The sequence below is a fragment of the Saccostrea echinata genome, unplaced genomic scaffold (assembly GCF_033153115.1).
Source record: "Saccostrea echinata isolate AGI-Se365-2 ecotype Australia unplaced genomic scaffold, CSIRO_AGI_Sech_v1 ptg000054l, whole genome shotgun sequence".
Taxonomy (NCBI): Eukaryota; Metazoa; Mollusca; class Bivalvia; order Ostreida; family Ostreidae; genus Saccostrea; species Saccostrea echinata.
In genome coordinates, this window is record NW_026889803.1 from 47091076 (window position 1) to 47115433 (window position 24358).

Genomic DNA, 24358 nt, shown 5'->3' on the forward strand with positions numbered 1-24358 from the left:
ACACATATTTAATTTAACCCAAAGAAATGCTTATTTAAATGTTTCATATTTATTTCAGGATATTCAGTCAGAAATGTTAAAATCCGAACCCGATCTTTTAAGCTTACAACAAAGCTATTTTCAAAAAATTCAGCATGCTCACAATATCGATGAATCGGGCTACAGGCTATTAATACATTTTCATTAGGGAACAGTGTTAACGTTTTCTCACGCACACCCGTCCCTTGTTATTTTATATACTGCTTGCAAGTTCAGGAACTATTTCCTTTTACGGAACTTCTTTCTTCCCCTACCGATTCTAAAAATACGCTTGTATTTATTCTATAGTCTTAAACAATTAACTTGCTCAATTTTATCGGAATGTGTAGCGCAGTGGTTAGAGCACCTGCCTTTCAAACCAAGGGTTTTGAGTTCGATCCCAGCTGGAGGAGGATTTTTTTTTTTTTTTCCTTTTTTTTTTTTTTTTTGGCATTTTTCTTTTTTTCGGCCTAAACACGACACGAAAACACTTAAAAAGGTGGAAAGGTCTCTAATTGTTCTCTGAACAATTAGTTTACTTGTTAGTATTAAGGTCTTTCGATATATATGATAAGATATGAATATGAAACTTGCTGGGGTGATAGAGCATCAAATGTAGATATGTTGATCGACCATTATTTTCCATCGTTCGTACTTCCGGTCGCAAACGGAAGTGAATTAAAAAATGTTAAATTTGTAACTTTTTTGTTTTTCAATATTTTTCTCTGGGATTTACAGGGTTAATCGAGAGTCTTCTAAGAGTTCTAAGTATGTTTTTATCATTTTGATTGATGCATTTGTTGCAAAGATATGTAATACAAAGATAGATTACATGATCAGTACGTACTGGTCCCTGCTGACAAAGCAGGTAACAATATTGTCTTTGTTTGTAAGACTCATTATATTAAATGTATTTTAGAGGAACTTGGATTTAATTCTACAAGTGGTAATCCAACTTATACTCATAGTTCCCTTTCTAAGGAAGAACTTCTTCAAAATCATATGTCAGTTTTGAATATTTTTAATATTCCAAACAACCAAAATGAATTCGAATTACCATATTTATATTGGATTCCGAAACTTCATAAAAATCCTTACAAACAAAGATACATAGCGGGTTCCAGTATATGTTCAACCAAGCCTCTATCTTTACTCCTCACTAAGATATTAACAGTGGTGAAGGAGAAACTTCAAGAGTACTGTGCAACAATATATTTGAGAAGTGGTGTAAATCAGATGTGGATACTTAAAAATTCCAAGGAACTTTTGGAAAATTTGAAATCACAAGATTTTACCAAAATCAACAGCTTTAAAACTTACGACTTTTCAACTTTATACACAACCATTCCCCACGATAAATTAAAGTCCAGGCTTTTTGATATCATTGACAGCTGCTTTTTCAATAAAAATGGAACTCGTAAATATACTTACCTTGTCATTGGTCATTTGCAAAATTATTTTGTTGAAAAACATTCTGATTGTACACACAAGTACTCTGAAGTTGACATTAAAAAGATGCTTGAGTTTCTGATTGACAATATCTATGTGGTTTTTGGAGACCAGGTCTTCCAACAATCTATTGGAATTTCCATGGGTACCAATTGCGCCCCGTTATTAGCAGACCTTTTTTTGTATTCATATGAAGCAGAATTTGTCCAAAATCATGTACGTGAAAAGAAGAAAACACTTGCTGTGGTCTTCAACTCGACATTTAGATATATCGACGACGTATTGTCAATTAACAATGGCTATTTCCATTCTTATGTCGATACGATATGTCCTGGTGAACTTGAGATAAAAGATACCACAGAGTCTGACACATCTGTTTCATATTTGTATATTTTACTTGAAAAAGATGTAAATGGTAATCTAACAACCAAGCTTTATGATAAACGTGATGACTTTAACTTTTCAATCGTCAACTTCCCTTACTTATGCAGCAATATACCTTCATCACCTGCATACGGGGTATATATCTCTCAGTTGATTCGATACGCAAGAGCATGCTCTACGTATGTATAATTTCTAAAACGAGGTACATTATTGACAAATAAGTTGATGAAACAAGAATATCAGCTGTCTCGTTTTAAAGTCATTATTTCGTAAGTTCTATGGTCGATACAATGGCCTTGTCAGCAAATACAGTTTATCATTGAGTCAAATGCTGACTAACGTTTTTCATACTAATTGTTAGGCCATTATTTACACACTGAATTGTCGACGGATTTTTCCGTGATTTCCCGATCATGACAAGGAGCACACGGCAGGTGTGACCGGTCGGCAGGGGATGCTCACTCCTCCATGGCACCTGATCCCACCTCAGATGTTTGGAGGTCCGTGTTTGCTCTGCTCCTATTTTGTATTGTTTAATGGACTTTTGAGCTTGAATACTGTTCGTTATCTCCATATCTTTCATATGACCGATCCAAGCTTTCTCGTATTGTTGCGGGTTCGAATCCTGCTGGGGCGGGAGATTGTTTCTCTCTTTTTTCAGTTGTAAATGATATTTTTCTCTGTGAAGACATGTATGATAGTTTTTGCTTATTTTTTAAAGCTTTTTTAACAGAGATTCTACAAAAATCCTTTAATAATCATGATCTATGTTGAAAGACTGTGTTACATAAACGCGAACAAAAACTACCTTCAATAAAGTATTAAATGAAGTGAGGTAGCACAGCGATCTGGAGAAAAGTTCGGTCGGAAGACCACTTGTTGCCCTAGCAACAAGAAACGCATCTAGTTATTATTATTATTCTTTTTTTTTTAGACAAAATTTTGTGCACGCGATTTCTCGAAAACTATTCAATGAATTTCCTTGAAATTTTCAGGGATAAAAGGTCTTTATATGAATTTTATATAAAATTCCGTTTTTTGGTAAACTCGGTTCCAGTGCCAAGTTATGGACAATTTTCTGATTTTAAAATGCAATTTTGTCCGCGAGTGTTCTCGAGAATGGCTTAAGATATTAACTGGAGACTTGTTAGAGATGATAGAACTTGACTTTTAGATTGGAGAGGGCACCTTTTCGTCTGTCGTCGGCACTTCCGGTCGCTTACGGAAGTGATCAAAGAAATCGTTAAATTTCAACTTCCCTTTTTTAAATCAATTCTTACATTATTTTATTGCATCTCTTTTGTAGTTTTGAAATATGTTTGTCCCACCGGAAACAAAAACGTCAACTTCCGGTTATAAGAGAAAAACGACATAATTTGAGTATTTTTCTTTCCCATTAATATCTATTGTAGATAAAGTATTTGGAATGAATTTTAAACATGTTATTCAGACAGATAATGTCTAGAGTAGCCTCAAATATCTTTCAAAAATTCACTTCCGGTCGCGTGTTTTTCTGTCCTCAAAATGAGAAGTTGTCTGAGCAAGATCTCGGAAACGGTAAGAGATTAAGACACCAGACTTATATGAGTAACAGACCTTAAGATGTAGCAAAAACCATTTGGGTTCAGAGCGTCAACCGTCACTTCTGGTCGTCACAGGAAGTGATCAAAGAAATCGAAAATTTCAACTTTTCTTTTTTATTTAAAGATTGCATCACTTTATTGCATCTTTTTCGCAGATTCGAAAGATGTTGGTCCCACCGGAAACAAAAACGACAACTTCCGGTTATAAGAGAAAAACTACAAAATTTGAGTATTTTACTTTCCTATAAATATTCTTTATAGATAACGTATTGGAAATGAATTTTAAATATGTTATTCAGACTGCAAAGGTCTAGAGTAAACTTAAATATCTTTCAGAAATTCACTTCCGGTCGCGTGTTTTTCTGTCCTCAAAATGAAAAATTGTCTGAGCGAGATCTCAAAAACAGGTAAAAGATTAAAACACCAAATTCTTAAGAATAGCAGACCTTGAGGAGTAGGCAAAACCATTTTGGTAAACGCGTCCGTCGTAACTTCCGGTCGTCACAGGAAGTGATCAAAGAAATCAAAAATTTTAACTTTTCTTTTTTAAATTAAAGTTTGCATCACTTTATTGCATCTCTTTCGCTGTTTTGAAACATGTTAGATTCCACCGGAAACAAAAACGTCAACTTCCGGTTTTAGGTGATAAGCTACGTTACTTCGATATTTAACCTTCTCATAAATATTGCTTATCGATAAAGTACTTGAAATGTTTTTATGCATTTTGTAGATACTGCAAATGTATAGAAAAACGTCAGAGATTTTTTATAAAATTCACTTCCGGTCGCGTGTTTACCTGTCCTCAGAATTAGAAATTGCTCGGCAACAGTAAACGACTGAAGTCTAAAACTTTCAGAACTGATAGTCATTCATCAGTTTATTTGAATCGCGAGGAAATCTTGTATCGCCGTTACTTCTGGTCGTGACAGGAAGTGATGCAAAAAAGTGAATGGTTAATAGTTAGCACGTTGGATTTTCACCCTGACAACCAGGGTTAAATCTCCAAAGTGTCTGAATTTCTTTTATCACCTTTTCAGCTTGAATTTACATTTTTACTTTCAAAATCGGACGGAAGACCTCTCATTGCTCGCAATGAGTTTCTAGTTTTAAATTACTGTTCTTTTAATATCAGTAATCAGTGCATGATTATATATTTTGTATTTTTCTCAAGTTGTTATTTGCTGTATTTTATTACTAAGTATGTAATAAACATAATAAAACATACCCTTTTCCACATCACATTCTGTATCATCCCTCGTCCAATATCAGCCCCCGGACCTTTAACTGATATTGGTGTGTCGGGCTGATACAGGATGTGATATGGAAAAGGGTATGTATTACTCTTTCTCTCTCTCTCTCTCTCTCTATATATATATATATATTGATGACTTACCTGGTACTATCCATCCTGCAACATGATATAAAAAGACAAGGTACTTCGATGTCTCTTGAATTTGTTTCATAAAACAGTAAAAAAGATGAATTGTTATCACAGAAGTCCACATAAATGACGAAACGCTAGAAAATGTCGTTATAAAGCTCTGAACGACGCAGAATGAATCAGAATCGCCTCTCTTCTGTTCACTTAATGCTAGATAGTTTGTTGTTCCCAAAACTGCCCCACCCGCCTGTAAAATGTCGGCAAATGTAAGGCATATCAACAGAATCCGAACAAAATGTAACCTCTTGATGAAGGTATGTGACAAAATGAGAGCTATTCCACCAAGAATAGAAGCAGTTCCACTGACTATAGTAACTACGGATATCAAAGTATCCTCTCTCATGTTTGTGAGTAAATTTTAAATCAATGGTCAGCTTATAAACTTCCTGCATCCTGTCATATCTGCTTTTTTGTTGATAAGATAAGCTCACTGCTGAAGGTTCTATTTTAGCGCGATTCTCATATGCAGATAGCCAGTTATTTAAAATAATGTTCTGTTGAATTAATCTTAAATGTTGATATTTATGACAATAAATATATTTTCATTTAATCCTTAATATAGTGCATTTTTGAAATATTTTAGGATGTACTGCATTTAAATATTTATCTTTTATAATCAATACGAGACCTTTTTAAAATATTTGCTCTTATTATTCAAGCATGTTGCTATTATTATTAATTGTAGCAATATGGAAAGGCAAAGCTTATTGAGAATATTGAGGTCAATAGACTGGGCAGGCCATGATGTTGTAATTATGTTGTTATTGGTGATGTATTTTTTTAATTAATTTGCTCTTTGAACCTCCCGGGAGCATTCTCGGTCATAAATACATACCGGATATCTGAAAAATGGCTGGCTAAAACAGGCCAAAGGTTATTATCTAAAATGTCAATATATTTTTTGCATTTATGCTACCTTCTACATTAGTTAAAGTTCCCGCTACTTTTATACACTCACAACCATAGATCATGATCATCAAATGTCGTCGAGATGGCGGGCAAACCTGGCACTGTATTTTTCATCGTCTTTTCTCCTTATTTAAACTTTCTTATTTATTCCAATTTCTATCTGGCTTTTATCACTTAACACCCATTTATCCCATTCACGATTACAGCGAATTACAAAATACCAGTAAAGTTTTCAATAGCTTGCTGGATAGCTAAATAGGGTATACAATTTGGTCTAACAAGTATCACAATAGGTTGGAATCTAGGTCTTGAAGTTACTCAGGTGTATCCTTAGATTATACAGGTAGATGTGAGTTGATTTCAATGTTGTATGAATTCACATGTATGTGTCAATGTGTTCTGCTGTAATTTAATGCATTTAATTTAATTTCTTTGATTGCAAATTTCAGTTAATTTGCAGCATTAATGAATGACACATCCTCCTCCCTCCTCCCTTGCAAAAGGTATTGTTTAACAAGTAAGGAAGTGAGCTTTCCACTTCATTTTTCTCTCATCTTATGGATTTTAAATAAACACATTAATATATAAATATATTAAATAATTTTATAATAATATAAATAACAAATATACTTGTACTGAATTAATTTATGATCAACATCTCTACACCCAGCAAATTTCCCCTTCCTCATCGATTTTCTACCTGTCCTGTTTCATATAACTTTTTCACAATACTACCTTGGAATTTCTAACCCTCTCCAATTATGATGTATTTCTATTCTTTCTATATGCATTCACACCATACTTCGGACGGAAGAATCTAATTTTTTCCCCTTCCGACTCATGGATGGATGTTGTTTTTATATTATTTATTGACAAATAATATAGCAGACGGCAAAAATATCGTTTATAAATTTTAACATCACATCACAACGATAAAAATAGAACAGAAAAATCTTCTGTCTAGTAATAGCACTCAGCCTTACTTTAGAGAACAAGCGAGAAATCGTAACGCATTTTGCGCAGAGATGGAGAATGATTTTGTCTTTTGACTGTAAGCATGATAAAAATGCTTCTTGTTTATATTATGACGTCACATGGAAACTAAAAAAGCGAAGTGGAATATAAATACATAGCATCTCTGCTACCAATCACACAAAAATTGTGATTGTATTCCCTGTTTCCAAAAAATCATCACAAGCATTAACTGCATGTTACCTGATTTTATACAGTAAAAATTACAGTGTAAGCAATGTGTACTTGGTATTGCTGCAAAAACTTTTTTACTTCAAAGCTTTTAAATATTTTTATATTAAGTGTTGAAGCTTAACAAGTTGTAAATAAATTGCACAGCTACTGATGATTTTAACAACGTTTAGCATCTTTATTAACAGATACTTTGACATAGTCAATTGAGTCATTTGACGTGTCCTGCTTCTCTTTAAGTGGCACCTGTCTGATTGACATAAAAGTATTCGCTTCATTTTCAGCTGAATTCGTCTATAACTATAAAGCCAATGAACGAAAACTGACTCAGCTATATACAAGTTTAGAACTATTATTTTCATCGTTAGATATAATTAAAGACTTTAAAATTAGTTGTGATCAAGAATTCAATTACAGTATACATAATAGTCCTGATTGCTTTTAAATTCTTTACTCTGTAATTTTTGTCGTTATAAACATTACAGTAATATCAAAGATTTGTTTCTAATTCATTTTGCTCTTTGTAGCGTATCAAGATTGCTATTCGTAGGGTATCAATTGTGTTTCCTCCTCTCCTCTATTGCAACACTCATTGAAGTATTGTTTCCGAAAATCTTTATCAAAAACACAAAATAGAAGAAAGTTGGCAAACGCTTGTGTACTATCTCCTATACAATGAAAATACACCAGAACAGAATCTGCTTTGACTATAGCATGATTTTCATATGCTTTAGTAATTGTAAAGATGAATCTTGTTGATCCCCATATCCTTAAGAGATACAGGATGAAAGGCGTGTAACAGAACCGTTCATCCTCTTCCTTTACAATACCTGAATTCCAAAGGCTTGGGATATTTCGCCTCCTCTACAATAGACCAGATTATTTTTTACCAGGATTAAAATATCAACTTATAATCACAAGGAAAATAAAATAAAACCATTATCATTGCAATACAATGTAACATGTATTTACCCTCAGATAAGTTTTCATCATAAGTATTATATACAAAGTTCCGGCTATAAGATATGTTGCAAATTCCCATCCTTTCCCAGCAAGAAACATAAAGGCTGTGTCTGTGGGGGTGATCTTGGTTGCGTTCACCTTTATCCAACACCACTGACCACTGGCTATCATTCCAGGGTCTTGATCTTTTGTACCCCTATTGAAAGTCCCACGTCCAAGCTTTCCGCACACAAGAGCAACAATAGAAATGATCACTGTGTGTAAAAAGAGACTATAGCATAAAATCATGATACAACATATCATTATCATATCATAAATGATAGAGATTGAAGTGATCTATTCAAAATTGTCATTAAAAAAATGTATATATATATATATATATATATATATATATATATATATATATATATATATATATATATATATATATATATATATATATATGACTTGCCTGGTACCAACCATCCTGCGATATGATATAAAAGGACAATGTACTTCGATGTCTCCTGAATTTGTTTCATAAAACAGTAGAACAGATGAATTGTTATCACAGAAGTCCACATAAATGACGAAACGCTAGAAAATGTCGTTATAAAGCTCTGAACGACGCAGAATGAATCAGAATCGCCTCTCTTCTGTTCACTTAATGTCAGATAATTTGTTGTTCCCAAAACTGCCCCACCCGCCTGTAAAATGTCGGCAAACGTGAGACATATCAACAGAATCCGAACGAAATGTAACCGCTTGATGAAGGTATGTGACAAAATGAGAGCTATTCCACCAAGAATAGAAGCAGTTCCACTGACTATAGTAACTACCGATATCAAAGTATCCTCTCTCATGTTTGTGAGTAAATTTTAACCGTATAAAGCAATGGTCAGCTTATAAACTTCCTGCATCCTGTCATTCATGTATCTGCTTTTTTTGTTGATAAGATAAGCTCACTGCTGAAGGTTCTATTTTAGCGCGATTCTCATATGCAGATAGCCAGTTATTTAAAATAATGTTCTGTTGAATTAATCTTAAATGTTGATATTTATGACAATAAATATATTTTCATTTAATCCTTAATATAGTGCATTTTTGGAATGTCTTAGGATGTATTGCATTTAAATATTTATCTTTCATAATCAATACGATACCTTTTTAAAATATTTGTTCTTATTATTCAAGTATGTTGCTATTATTTAAAAGGATTCTATTGGATAGTCACTAGCCAATAAATAAGTATATTTGTACACTTTATCTTCCAGATAAACTGCGCATTAAAACTGATAAAATACATATCTTTTTTTACTTCTATGTATGATGTCAATATCGTGATATGTGTATGACAATATAAGTGCAACATAACTGGACCATAATAATTTCCTACTTTTTGAAAAAAACTAAAAAAAAAAAAACTAAAAAAAATAAACAAATAAATAAATAAATAAATAAAAATAAAAATTCAAATAAAAAATTAATTAAGAACACCAAAACAGTGGCTTTACAAAATTGACATATCCTAAATGTAAAGATATTTTATCTTTTTGAATCATTAGAAAACAGTAATTTGTAATTCATTAATTTATCTATATAGGCGAATTCCTTTTGGTTGAAAAAACGTTCAAAATCACGAACTGGGATCTTAGGATTAGAGGGTAAGCAATGATTTTTTTAACATGAGATATCATTAATGGTATCAGTATCAAAATTGCCTATACATGTACTTGAAAATGCACACAACTGTAAAAAAGACGGTTATTTGTCAGGCCCCAAGTCCTCTTTCGTCAAATTATAAAAAAATCATACTTTCTTTAATTTATCATGTATATGTTATAATAAATTTATGAAACCAGAAATTTTATTTATTCTCATCTGCAACGTTCAGTAAAGAAATTTATATGGCCAATAAATAGTCTATGATAAAAAAAAATACAAAAAAATTAGCGTTCAATATCTTGGCGTTTCATTGAACGCTGAATTTGCAATACGTATACGAGTATGCCTCGAAACATTCCAAATGCGAGCATTCAATATTGAATGCCCCCTTGTAAATGTCTCAACCGCTCAACGGCAATACCTATACTTAGTAACTATATTTAATGAATAATCAGTTATTCTTCATAAAAATATTCACTTTGAACAGATATAATAAACTTCTCTTGTCTTCTGCTGATTCTGCTCACGACTGTGGTATACTCTGATAATTCCCTGAATCTGGAAAGGGTGTCTTCAGTAAATCATTTCTCTCATGTCTATTACAACAGTAACCAATCATTTCATGATATTTTCCCCTGATATTTTTGTCGAGCAAACAAAACAGAATAAAGTTTCCTAACGCTTGCGCACTGTCCCCTGCACAGTGGAAATATTTGAGTATATCGTCTACAGCATCTGCTTTGTCGGATTCTGTTTTAGAAATTTCGATGAAGAATCTCATTGTTCCCCAAAATCGAAGTAAATAGAGAATGAGCCACGTGAAACAGAATCGTTCATCTTCATTTCTAAGATTCTCACCGCCTACATCTCTCCAGGAGTAGCTTTTATCTTTTTGTCTCTAAAAAAAATAATCCTTTTTATTGCAAAAATTTACATATCAAATAAAACTATAAGAAACTTTATAAAGTCGACCACCTTACCTCGATGTACGTGTTTATTTTCAAAATCATGTATATAGAAAACGATAAAACGTATGTCAGAAGTTCCCAGAATTTTCCGGTCATAAACATCAGCACTATGTCACGTGAGTGGATTTTCCCGTCAGTGTTGTTTATCTTGATCCAACACCACAAACCTGTGCCTGTTTTTTGTCCGTGGTGGTCTCGGCCGAGCTTGTCTTCAGCCAGGACAGGAATACAAATAATGGCTGCAATCAACAAAATCAAAAAGATAGCAGAAGGCTTTCATGTACATATTTTTAGCACGTAGTCTTACTAATATAAGTGCAATCATGGTATGTGTAAACAAATTGTTTGCACACACCGTTGCAGTATGAAACTGCATCTTCAAAAATTAATAATTTGATGCTGATATTTACATTTTTGGAACCCCCGGAATTGTCTGCAATTTTAGGTTTCAAAAATTGTGGCAGTATGGTTTACATTCGATGTTTAATAGGATTTATTTTGCTTTGGTCATTAGACATAAGTTTACTTTTTAAAATATGACAGAGTTGAACTTATCTTATCAGACAAAAGACGCAGATGATAAACAAATTTGAAAAGCGATACATATTCCGTCCAATGCATTATACACAAATAGTTTTTAAAAAGCCTACCTGGGATAGCCCAACCTGAAAAATGATACAAGATCTTTAGAGACCGGTTCCTTTGGAAGTCTCTTTGTGTCCGTATTAACACGTATAGATGAACCGCAATAATGGATGTCCACGCAAAAGAACTTAGGCTAGAAAAGGTTGTGATAAAACTCTGAGCAATGCATAGTGAATCTGTAGAATTTCTCTGCTGAGCATCCAGACGAAGAAAGTTAACAGTGCCAATAATATAACCCAATGCTGTAAAAATATCAGCTATAGTTAGAAAAACCAGAAGTTTTCGGACAGAGTTTTGGAATTCTGGTATCTTGTAGTAGGTTAACAAGAGTGCAAATCCACCAGTAAGCGAAAGAGAAGCACTAAGCAGAGTAATGGCCGCCAAAAACGCATCCTTGGTAGAGGAATCCATAACCTTCTCTTTATTTCTATGTTGTACATTGAAGTAATGGTTTCAGTTTGTTTTGGTCAAGTGATAGATAAAACATTGATAGAGGAAGTATTCATATCAAAGTTTGTAATCCATTGTGTAAATTTGATATGACCATCGATTGATATATTTATACAAGCTAAACTATTTGTTCATTAGAAAAACTATTTGTTCATTAGAAATCTGACAACTTTTCCTTTTCCCTATTATAAACACATAGTAGTGTATGTGACCTCCCTTTTATTTTATGCAATGTCATATGACAATAATTTAATTCTGGTTGTAACGCTGTATTTGATTGGATAAAAAATTTACTTTATATCGTATAAAATGGGTTGCTTACGTCACAATGACTTGCGTCAAAAACATATCGATCCGCCTGACGTTACATTCAAATTTTGTACAAATTGAAGTCATTTTTTAAGGACAATCATCTTTTTTTTTCTTACACCAAATGAATGAAAATTAAATTATAAGGAATGAATTTATACGATATAAACTGGGTTGGAACAGTTTACGCTTAAACTGCCCCAACCCAGTTTATACCGTATAAAATGGGTAGCTATTAAATTCATTCCTTAATTAATTATTTAATCCACAACGGTTTTTTATTATTCTGAGTCAATGACTGTAATATATTTTACTATATTTGTGTGATCTTGGATTAGGTTGATTTTTCTATTAAATAGGGTCGATGTCTATAATATGTTATCATATATTAAGGTGATTGGGAGCGGATTAACGAAGTTCGTTTACTCAAGAAGATATATTTTTGTTTTATAGCGAGCGCAGCGAGTGGTGCGAAGCGCCGCTCAATAGACTAACGTGTAAGAACACAGGAAATTCGAAAAGAAATCTGTACATTCGTCAGGCAAATTTTCTTGTGCAACAATCCCAGAATTCCTTCCCTACCAGGATTCCATGCGAAAATATTAAAAACATACAAAAGACCAAGGATAATTGTTCCTTGCCAAGAGATACGTTTACTTTTCATTCTTTACTGAGAGCTTAAAGAAACAAAAAATATTGCATCTATACTGAGTAACTCTACAACGTATTTCATTCAATAGACTATAGTCTGTCCCACGGTACCATCTTGTTCAACCAGACGCTCGGCTGTCTCCGTAAATTCCGACGTCATATGACGTCACGGTCTAGTCTGTGTATCTTGCAGATTAAAATTTGAAGACGCGGATCAACGTTACAAGTGTAAGCTGTGTATAGGTTTTTGATGGTACCACTGCGCTCGCCCCAACGGTCACACCGTAAACACATTATGAATGTGCTATTCGTTCAGTTGTACCTAAGTTATTTAATGTATATACTTGTGATCAAGAGTAGATAGATTAATATATTTTGCTAACATAAACATGACTGAGATAATTCAAACTGAGTTAGAGTTTGGTAGAAGATGAAGAAAAGTATGTCATTTATAAATCAATAGTTAAGTATACATTGTAAGACTTTAACTATGTGCAACAATATGTGAATGTTGTTTGTTTAGTCTTATCTAAAAGATATAATAGTCTCAACTTCTGATGTCACATTGTTTGACAGTTTCGCTCTTCATTACGACGTACTTCCGTCGCCCGCGTGGCGCAGTGGTTAGGCCATCATTAAAAATATCTTTGTTTCCCCTAACCCGACCCAAAAATCTCAAGTTAGGTTGGTAGGTAGGTAAATTATTTTTTTCTGACAGCAGGTTTGGGAATACATTCTGAAAAATTGAATAATATCTTAATAAATAAAGAACAAAAGAAACCAATTTTTAAACCGAATATCATACAAATGAAGCAACATGTATGGTAAATTAATTCACAAATATTATTCATTTGAACTTGTGAAATATCTCAGGCTAGCGCAAATTTATTGAAATCGAATATTTACAAAAAACACAAGATTCGCAAATACTGAACCATTGGACATTCGAGTACATTTTTCAAACCTACTATCATCTTCGAGTACTTACACAGACAAAATGTCAAGGGCCTTGCGTGGCACAGTAATTCTAGTGTTTCGTTTTATAGTCACGACGTAATTCGGGAGCTTATTCTAAGTCACAGGTCCCGACGTGGGACTTGCGGACCGGTCAGTCGAATAAGACCATAAAAACGTAAGTCCAGTGTCGGAGTATACATGTAGATGGCATGTAAAAGATCCCTTACTGATGCTTAATGATCAAAGGCCATAAATGCCGAGTAAAAGTCTAAATTAGGGGCCCTCCACCGGCCCAACAAATTTTAAAGGTATTTTAAAGCAAAGAAACAACCTGTTTTCAAGAATTAACTAAAGAAAAATAAACTGGACGTCTCCGGAAGCCGTACCATAAGCAAATTTTAAAGATTTCAACACTATTTGGAAATAGTGTACATGTATAAACAATATATAATTCAACCAGCCATATCTAAAATGATTAAAGTATCATATATCTAATTTTATAGTCACGGAGACAATACCCCATAAATAAAAGGAATAAAGAAACGACATCTGAATTATATTTATCAAATGAAATAATCATACAAAGACATATTTACAACTCCTATGGTCCTATATAGTAAAAATAGGATCATACATTAACTGTTTATTAGATCGAAACGAATCAAATGCAGTGAGACTTATTGATATGTATTCACGAGGAGCGCCCCTCATCTGCTCATGAGGCAGGCTTTGCTATGCGTACTACGTACGTTAATTTTAGAAGACACATTTTTATATACCATCTTAACACTCCTTAGTCATGGTACATTAATTCACGAGATGTCTCAAGAGTGTAGGATTCTAATAAGTTAAAGATATAATAAGATTGATACGTCACCATTGTTTTTTTATTATACTTTCATGTTAAATACTAAAATCTGATTGGTTTAGACGCATTTAACAATCCGTAATGGTACCCTCAGCGTTAGAAACACACTTGACAACGGGTAACATTACGAAAATGTCACATGCGTTCAAATCATGCGCGTACGGTTCACCGTAGAATTCTCAAAACGTCGGTTGTGCGTTTGAAAGAAGCCGAATAAACGACGTCAATAAAAGCTTGCGTCCGATGTAGCTTACTTGAAAACAACAAACGACAGACGAAACATCCTTGCGAGTGCAAACTTTAGATGATAAAGGACTTTTTGAGCAGCAATCAAACAATAAAGAGGTTGGTAAATCTTTTCCGAAGCTTTCTTATTGAGAAAAATAGAAGCGGGGAGTTTGAAAGCTTTCTAAGCGTGAACTTGACGATCTCCGAATTTTTTTATGACATCCGAAATCAATTAGACATTCAGTATAATAAAATAAATAGTGCACGTTTTTGAGGGTAACAGTTGAAATTGACACCCCTCGGAAAACCATTGTCAACCTCCGCTGACGCGTCGGTTGACAATGGTTTTCCTTGGGGTGTCAATTTCAACTGTTACCCTCAAAAACGTGCACTATTTATATAATAACACGAACTAACCCTCTGTGGCCACATGTTGTCGGCACCAAATGAGAGTAAAACAAAATCCGCCGTTCTGATAAAAAACGGATTTTGATGAAATTATATTTTATAAATTTGATAAACAATAAAAAAAATATTTAAATAATCTTAATAAAAAAAACTTTTCAGTGGGCACGATTTAAGTGGCTCGGTCGCGTTAGGGGAAACAAAGGTATTTTTTATTTTGGCCTTAGAGCGTTTGCTGTAGAGTCACGATCTAAGGAGTTGATCCTTACGTAGCGGGTTCGAATCCACTGCGGGACGTGGAGGCCGGTCCTTCGGATGAGAGCGTATAAACCGAGGTCCCGTGTCGCAGTAGGTGCTGGCACGAAAAAGATCCCTCACTGCTCAATGGCCCTAAGTGCCGAGTATAGGACACAATTTGCAGTTTTCCACCGCGGCAAATGGTGGCGTCTCCATATGCGTGAAGAGCTGTGAGGGATCTTTCTCGTGCCAGTAAAAACCGACTGCGACGCGGGACCTCGGTATATAGGTCTCATCCGAAGGACCGGTCTCCATGTCCCACAGTGGGATTCGAACCCGCGACGTAAGGATCAACTCCTTACTTCGCGACTCTAGAGCGAACGCTCTAACCACTGCGCCACGCGGGCGACGGCAATTTTTTGTGAGTCTTCTGCTAATTTTGATTTGGTCCGTTTTACGGAACTTTTGGATTTTTTTTAAAAAAAATATTTCAACTTTTATTTTTCTCTATCTTTTATTCTATTAATGTTTATTCGGGAATCAATTTTATTTTATTTAATTTATTTAGCTAGGATAGGAATTAACCGTGAGGATATTAATATACTATTGTCCCCCATCGGTTGTTTAAAGAACTCAGCAGTCTATGACTAAGTAGTTCTCTACATTAATTATTAGTCCCCTACCGGTGAAACCGGAGGGGACTATAGGTTTCCTCTGAGTCTGTCCGTCCGTCTGTCTAGCTGTCTGTCTGTCCCACTTGGTTTTCCGCACTTTTTTTCCTAAAAGCTTGCAGATATTGAGCTGATTTTTGGTATGTGAGTGTATCTTGATGAGTTACAGATCAAGTTTGCATTTCTTTACACTTCATTGATTTTTGACGGAATTAGGACCTTTTCAATTTTTAAGGGTTTTCCGCAATTTTTTCTAAACGCTTGAAGATATTGAGCTGATTTTTGGTATGTGACTTTACCTTGATTAGTTATATATTAACTTTGCATTTCGTTCCGCTTCATTGATTTTTGGCGGAATTATGGCATTTTCAATTTTTAACGGGAACCAGATTACACTTGCCGGTAGGGGACTAGTATTGCTAATGCAACACTCTCAGAATGCTTGTTTTATCTAGGTTTATTGTACAATTTTACTCCATTTTTATTTAATTTTTATTTTAATGCAAACAACGTAACGAAAGTTAAAAGTTTGTGATCTTGCTCTTTTATGATGACTAAAGTTGAAAAATTCAACAAGAGTCATTATTATTTTATTTACATACAGTAATTTAATTTACCTAAACACATAAATTTTTCCTCAATTAATTTTTTATAGAAATTTTAATAAAGTACTTGTGAATTTAAATGTCGCTTCACTACAAACTTACTTAAGATTATTAGAGTTATCTTTCTTTGCTCTTAGTGTGTACAAGCTGAATCTGTTACATACAGTAATGCTTTTTTGTTTAGTTTGTTGTTTAACGTCCCTCTGGAGAGGTTTTTTTTTTCACTCATATGGAGACGCCACCACTTGCAGGTGGAGTGCTGCAAATTTATACAGTTATCCTTGTTGTTACGTTACACAAGTCAAAGTTATAAATAAACACGGCTTGTGTCCCTCATTAATGAAGTATTTTAGGAGTTTTTGAATACATGTACAGAAAAGCTTGGTGTTAAGTTTTACAAGGCAAAGTTATAAATAACTACAACTTGTTATGATAGATATAAAAATAACTGGAAATAAATACGTTAGATTTTTTGGGTGGGTTTACAGTCTGTTTTATGATGGCTTTTAATCATTTTATTTTAATTACACATTTATTATTATAAGGTTGGTATAAATGTGGTGTGAATGTCGTCGTTTAGATAAATTGTTTGTTGATAATACACTTAATACATTTAATTGTTTAATGTTTATAATCTTATGTCTTCTTTGCGAATAGTACATTTATGAAAGGATTTGAGTGTATTATTTATACAATAAAAAAAAATTTCTGGCAGAACCTCTAGCGCGTCTCAAACCTCAGACAAGTCACAAAATTATGTGGATCCTGTGCTATTCGTAACACATGCGTAAGATTTTGAGATCTTCAAAGATCAATAAGAACAAGACTTTGCTTTTATAGAACGAATTGTATTATGGAAATTTAGATCAACATAACATCATGATAAAACAAGAAAGAGAGAAGTACGTGCTGCGCATTCTATATACCTGTTGACAACCCAACATAGTGTGATGAATCAGGGTTGTACCAATCAATGTTAATCGGGTAGTTAGGGTTTTTGTCATGGAATAACCTGTCTCCCCTACCAGTCCAATGCTATTTACATAGCGGGTGTTGGATGATTCAGTCAGTCTGTCTGAGAAGTTCCGTTTTGGAGCTGTTTGATGCAGCAGAGTTGAGAAGTTGCTAGGTAAGGGTGAGAGAGTAGTGAGGACGCTGAATAAGCAGAATCATAGTATAAGGTTACTATTGGGCTGGATAAGCCTTATTCAATGGGTTGCGTCAACTGGTCGACCACCGTAGCTTTTGCATTGGAAATAAAGGCTGGATAAATCTGTACTCTAATGTCAAAGTGAGCTGGACACACCAGTTGATTAGAGACCTCTTGTCAGTAACCAGCAGGCATGTTCACGATACTATCTTGCGACTACGATTTGTCCAAAGAACGCTTAGGAAATATCTTAGTCTTAAGCCAGTTTCTCGAAGCTTTCCTAAATTTAGGAACTGCCATAAGTTTGTCCTAACTTTAGGACAACATACAACTTGTCCTATGATCATCCTAAGTTTGTTGTGATGCTTTTTCTTCTGAGTATTGTAAGTAAAAGCGACAATTTCTTGTTCCTCAGCAGTCCGTGTATGGGCTGATGATTTACATGAGTAGATAGATTATCTGTAGATAATTTTTTAATGATACCCAAAGGCCTCTTCTTTGCAAAATAAGACACAATGTTCGATATTTTACAGAGGATGATATCTATTTTTCCACCACATCAAGGAACACCTGAATTTCGCACTTGAAAATGTAGAGTTTCATTTCTTATTACGTAACACCTTTTTTAGCTCTACTGGTCAGAGACCAGAAGAGCTTATGCGATAGTAAGGTGTCCGGCGTCCGTCTGTCTGTCTGTCTGTCTGTAAACAATTTTTCAAAATGCTACTCCTCCTACAGTTTTGGTCTGATTTCAATATAACTTGGCACACAGGTAGACTACACTAAGATACATAATTTAGTGCATCGGTTTTTGATTTGGATGAGTGGTGTTGCCATGGTTACTAAAAATAGAAATTTCTGTGAAATTCCTTTAAAACCCTACTCCTCATACAGTTTTGGTCTGATTTCAATATAACTTGGCACACAAGTAGACTACACTAAGATACATAATTTAGTGCATCGGTTTTTGATTTGGATGAGCGGTGTTGCCATGGTTACTAAAAATAGAAATTTCTGTGAAATTCCTTTAAAACCCTACTCCTCATACAGTTTTGGTCTGATTTCAATATAACTTGGCACACAAGTAGACAACACTAAGATACATAATCTAGTGCATCGGTTTTTGATTTGGATGAGCGGTGTTGCCATGGTTACTAAAAATAGAAATTTCTGTGAAATTCCTTTAAAACCCTACTCCTCATACAGTTTTGGTCTGATTTCAATATAACTTGGCACACAAGTAGACTACACTAAGATACATAATCTAGTGCATCGGTTTTTGATTTGGATGAGCGGTGTTGCCATGGTTACTAAAAATAGAAATTTCTGTGAAATTCCTTTAAAATCGCTACTCCTACTACAGTTTTGGTCTGATTTCAATGTGATTTGGCATACAAGTAGACTCTATTAAGATTCATAATTAAGTGCATCGGTTTTTGATTTGGATGAGTGGTGTTGCCATGGTTACTAAAAATAGAAATTTCTGTGAAATTCCTTTAAAATGCTACTCCTCCTACAGTTTTGGTCTGGTTTCAATATAACTTGGCACACAAGTAGACTACACTAAGATACATAATCTAGTGCATCGGTTTTTGATTTGGATGAGCGGTGTTGCCATGGTTACTAAAAATAGAAATTTCTGTGAAATTCCTTTAAAATCGCTACTCCTACTACAGTTTTGGTCTGATTTCAATGTGATTTGGCATACAAGTAGACTCTATTAAGATTCATAATTAAGTGCATCGGTTTTTGATTTGGATGAGTGGTGTTGCCATGGTTACTAAAAATAGAAATTTCTGTGAAATTCCTTTAAAATGCTACTCCTCCTACAGTTTTGGTCTGGTTTCAATATAACTTGGCACACAAGTAGACTACACTAAGATACATAATCTAGTGCATCGGTTTTTGATTTGGATGAGCGGTGTTGCCATGGTTACTAAAAATAGAAATTTCTGTGAAATTCCTTTAAAATCGCTACTCCTACTACAGTTTTGGTCTGATTTCAATGTGATTTGGCATACAAGTAGACTCTATTAAGATTTATAATTAAGTGCATCGGTTTTTGATTTGGATGAGTGGTGTTGCCATGGTTACTAAAAATAGAAATTTCTGTGAAATTCCTTTAAAATGCTACTCCTCATACAGTTTTGGTCTGGTTTCAATATAACTTGGCACACGAGTAGACTACACTAAGATACATAATCTAGTGCATCGGTTTTTGATTTGGATGAGCGGTGTTGCCATGGTTACTAAAAATAGAAATTTCTGTGAAATTCCTTTAAAACCCTACTCCTCATACAGTTTTGGTCTGATTTCAATATAACTTGGCACACAAGTAGACTACACTAAGATACATAATCTAGTGCATCGGTTTTTGATTTGGATGAGCGGTGTTGCCATGGTTACTAAAAATAGAAATTTCTGTGAAATTCCTTTAAAACCCTACTCCTCATACAGTTTTGGTCTGATTTCAATATAACTTGGCACACAAGTAGACTACACTAAGATACATAATCTAGTGCATCGGTTTTTGATTTGGATGAGCGGTGTTGCCATGGTTACTAAAATAGAAATTTCTGTGAAATTCCTTTAAAATCGCTACTCCTACTACAGTTTTGGTCTGATTTCAATGTGATTTGGCATACAAGTAGACTCTATTAAGATTCATAATCTAGTGCATCGGTTTTTGATTTGGATGAGTGGTGTTGCCATGGTTACTAAGAATAGAAATTCCTGTGAAATTCCTTTAAAACCCTACTCCTCATACAGTTTTGGTCTGATTTCAATATAACTTGGCACACAGGTAGACTACACTAAGATACATAATCTAGTGCATCGGTTTTTGATTTGGATGAGCGGTGTTGCCATGGTTACTAAAAATAAAAATTTCTGTGAAATTCCTTTAAAACCCTACTCCTCATACAGTTTTGGTCTGATTTCAATATAACTTGGCACACAAGTAGACTACACTAAGATACATAATCTAGTGCATCGGTTTTTGATTTGGATGAGCGGTGTTGCCATGGTTACTAAAAATAGAAATTTCTGTGAAATTCCTTTAAAACACTACTCCTACTACAGTTTTGGTCTGTTTTCAATGTAATTTGGCATACAAGTAGACTCTATTAAGATTCATAATTCAGTGCATCGGTTTTTGATTTGGATGAGCGGTGTTGCCATGGTTACTAAAAATAGAAATTTCTGTGAAATTCCTTTAAAATGCTACTCCTCCTACAGTTTTGGTCTGGTTTCAATATAACTTGGCACATGAGTAGACTACACTAAGATACATAATTTAGTGCATCGGTTTTTGACTTCTATGAACGATGTTGCCATGGTTACTAAAAATAGAAATTTCTGTGAAATTCCTTCAAAATGAAATCCCTCCTACAGTTTTGGTCTGGTTTCAATATAACTTGGCACACAAGTAGACTACACTATGATACATAATTCAGAGCATCAGTTTTTTTATTTCGATGAAAGATGTTGCCATGGTTACTAAAAATAGAAATTTCTCTGAATTTATTTTAAAACGCTACTCCTCCTTCAGTTTTTATTTGATTTCAATTTAACTTGGCACACAAGTAGACTATATGAAGATATATAATTCTATTCATTGCTGCATGTTGCAAAGTTTCGAATCCAAGTGCTACTTTTTCTTTGTTACATGTATATGTACAGACCAGTAGAGCTACAGTCTCATCAGAGACTTCTGGTTTCAAATAGGGAAGGGGAGAAAAAATAATTTACTTTAAGGGTAAAGGACAGAAAAATGTAATTGACTAGCAAAGAAACTTTATTTCCGGAAAAAAACGTTGACATAAAAAAGAAGTGTCCATTCACAAAAATATATTTAATGTGTGTGTTTGGGAGTGTGTGTTTGTGTGGAGGGGGGTCCGTTCATACTTCAACTGAAAGTGAAGGTTGGGATGTACTGTAGTCTTTTATAAAAAAAACTTCCATTATAGATTAATAGCAATAAACTATTTTCGCAAAATAACAAGGGACCAGCCCCTTACTACCCCCGATCTGCTAACAAACTACGTGCTACGATGAGACAATGAAACTATTCAAAAGAAGAAAAAAATCATACACAGACAAGAGTGGCTTACATAAATTTTGTATGAAATTCACATGAATTTCATGTGAATTCTTTGCATGAGAAAGAGACGAAAAACAAGACATATGAAATTTTAAGTGAAAACTTTAAGCCATTTTGACATAACTTTCATATGAATTTTACATGAAGAGCATATCGTATAAAAATCGTGCAAAAAAAAAAAAAAAAAAAAAAAAAAAAAAAAAAAAAAAAATTCACATGAAAGTTTTAAAAAAAATTGTGTGAATATCATACAAACGTATTCACATGATATTCGCATGAAAAAATATCTATATGATTTTCATATGATTTTCACATAATTTTCTAATAAAAAAGATAATCACATGTATATCATGTAAGCCACTTTTCCCTGTGATATACAAGTTTAATCGGATAGGACCAGAAGTGAAAATTGTTCTCTTATTTTTATCTATGGCCTAAACATAAGTAATTCGAGGCATATTGATTTATTTAAATTAAATATTCAAATATCTTAAACAATTGAGAATCCCTATACTCTGGTATAAAACATTGCCTTTAAAATAGTGATTTCTTTGTTTGAATAAATACATGGTTTCGAGTCCTCCAAAATTCATTTCATTTTTTATCAGCTTGTTACGGAAGCCCGTTGAGGCCAATTCAGAGAAAGAAATATTTTTTATTGCGTTTAAACGCAATAATTATTGCGTTTAATCGCAAAACATTGCGTTTAATCGCAATAATCATTGCGTTTAAACGCAAAAGATTGCGTTTAATCGCAATGTATATTGCGTTTAAACGCAAAACACTTTGCGTTTAATCGCAAAAGATTGCGATTAAACGCAATCTTTTGCGTTTAAACGCAATACTTTTGCGATTAAACGCAATAATTTTTGCGTTTAATCGCAGTGATATTTTTGCGTTTAAACGCAATAATTTTTGCGATTAAACGCAATACTTTTGCGTTTAATCGCAATAATTTTTGCGTTTAAACGCAATACTTTTGCGATTAAACGCAATACTTTTGCGTTTAATTGCAATAATTTTTGCGTTTAAACGCAATACTTTTGCGTTTAAACGCAATACTTTTTGCGTTTAAACGCAATAATCTTTGAGTTCAATGGCAATAATCTTTGTGTTTAAAGGCAGTCATTTGTATCAAACCTTGCAGAGAACAATGGACCCACGCATACTTATATCTTTTATTTCTTTCTCTTTTTACTTATTAGGAAATTGTGTGTTGTCTATATAGAATCAGATTTCTCCGAGCAAACACTCTCTGAAAGGTAAATCACTAATAAGAATTTATAGAGGAGAAAAAAATGTCGGGTTGTAAAAACAAAGGAATCCTAAGAACGAGACATGTCTTAAGCTTATTCTCTACATTTTTAATGAAGTTTCGGTCAGTTGTTCTGCTAAAAAAACTGTCCCATACGTTGCAGTCACAAGTTTAAATCATGTATAAAGGGATTTTTGGAAAGGACTGAGGAAATGTTGGAATTACGTACAACATGATGAAGTATTTAGACTTCAATGTACATTCATAACCCTTCCTGTGGTTGCATACAATAAACACAAGAACATATGCGATGGATTTATATGAGGTCAAAATCAAAATCAAATGAAAACAGATTGATCGATGTGTACTACATGTATCAAATTGACAAGTGCTATTAATACCACTGAAACTTTCTCTATAAGTTATGATACACGTAAGCGATTGATCAGAGACTTCATTAAGAGTTTTGGGTTCTAATACATTTAAGACAATCAGGTTGTTAGGATGCCATTGTTTTATTACAATTTTCAAAACTGGAAAATTTTGCAAAAAGACACAGAACAAATCGGATCTTCTAATAGTTGAAGTGGCGGGTACTAGTACATGTAATTATAAGCTTTGACTAATTCATGTTTGATTTTGAAACTACAGTATCATTGTGTTTAAATGCAAAGCAAATCCTTATAAGGAAGGATTATTGCGTTTAAACGCAAAGATTATTGCGTTTAATCGCAAAATTATTGCGTTTAATCGCAATACTATTGCGTTTAATCGCAAAAGTATTGCGTTTAATCGCAAAAGTATTGCGTTTAATCGCAAAAGTATTGCGTTTAATCGCAAAAATTATTGCGTTTAAACGCAAACATTATTGCGTTTAAACGCAAAAAATATTGCGTTTAAACGCAAAAATATTATTGCGATTAAACGCAAAAATTATTGCGTTTAATCGCAAAAGTATTGCGTTTAAACGCAAAAGATTGCGTTTAATCGCAATCTTTTGCGATTAAACGCAAAGTGTTTTGCGTTTAAACGCAATATACATTGCGATTAATCGCAATCTTTTGCGTTTAAACGCAATAATTATTGCGATTAAACGCAATGTTTTGCGTTTAAACGCAATAATTATTGCGTTTAAACGCAATAAAAAATATTTCTTTCTCTGAACTGGCCTCAACGGGCTTCCGTAGCTTGTTTATATTACAAAAAAAAAAAAGAAAAAAAAAGAAACAGAGTTTTATAAATACGTCATATCATAATCATCAT

General features: G+C 33.7%; 1 protein-coding gene across 1 annotated transcript; it reads right to left on the reverse strand.

Annotated features, from left to right (window-relative positions):
* Positions 1-9825: 9825 nt before the first annotated feature.
* Positions 9826-11618, reverse strand: LOC133204957 (G-protein coupled receptor 157-like). The gene is made up of 3 exons (XM_061340698.1): positions 11213-11618; positions 10575-10801; positions 9826-10492 (listed from the first exon to the last, which is right to left on the reverse strand). The coding sequence occupies exons 1-3, from the start codon at positions 11616-11618 to the stop codon at positions 10118-10120; spliced, it is 1008 nt and encodes a 335-aa protein (XP_061196682.1). The 3' UTR covers positions 9826-10117.
* Positions 11619-24358: the final 12740 nt, after the last annotated feature.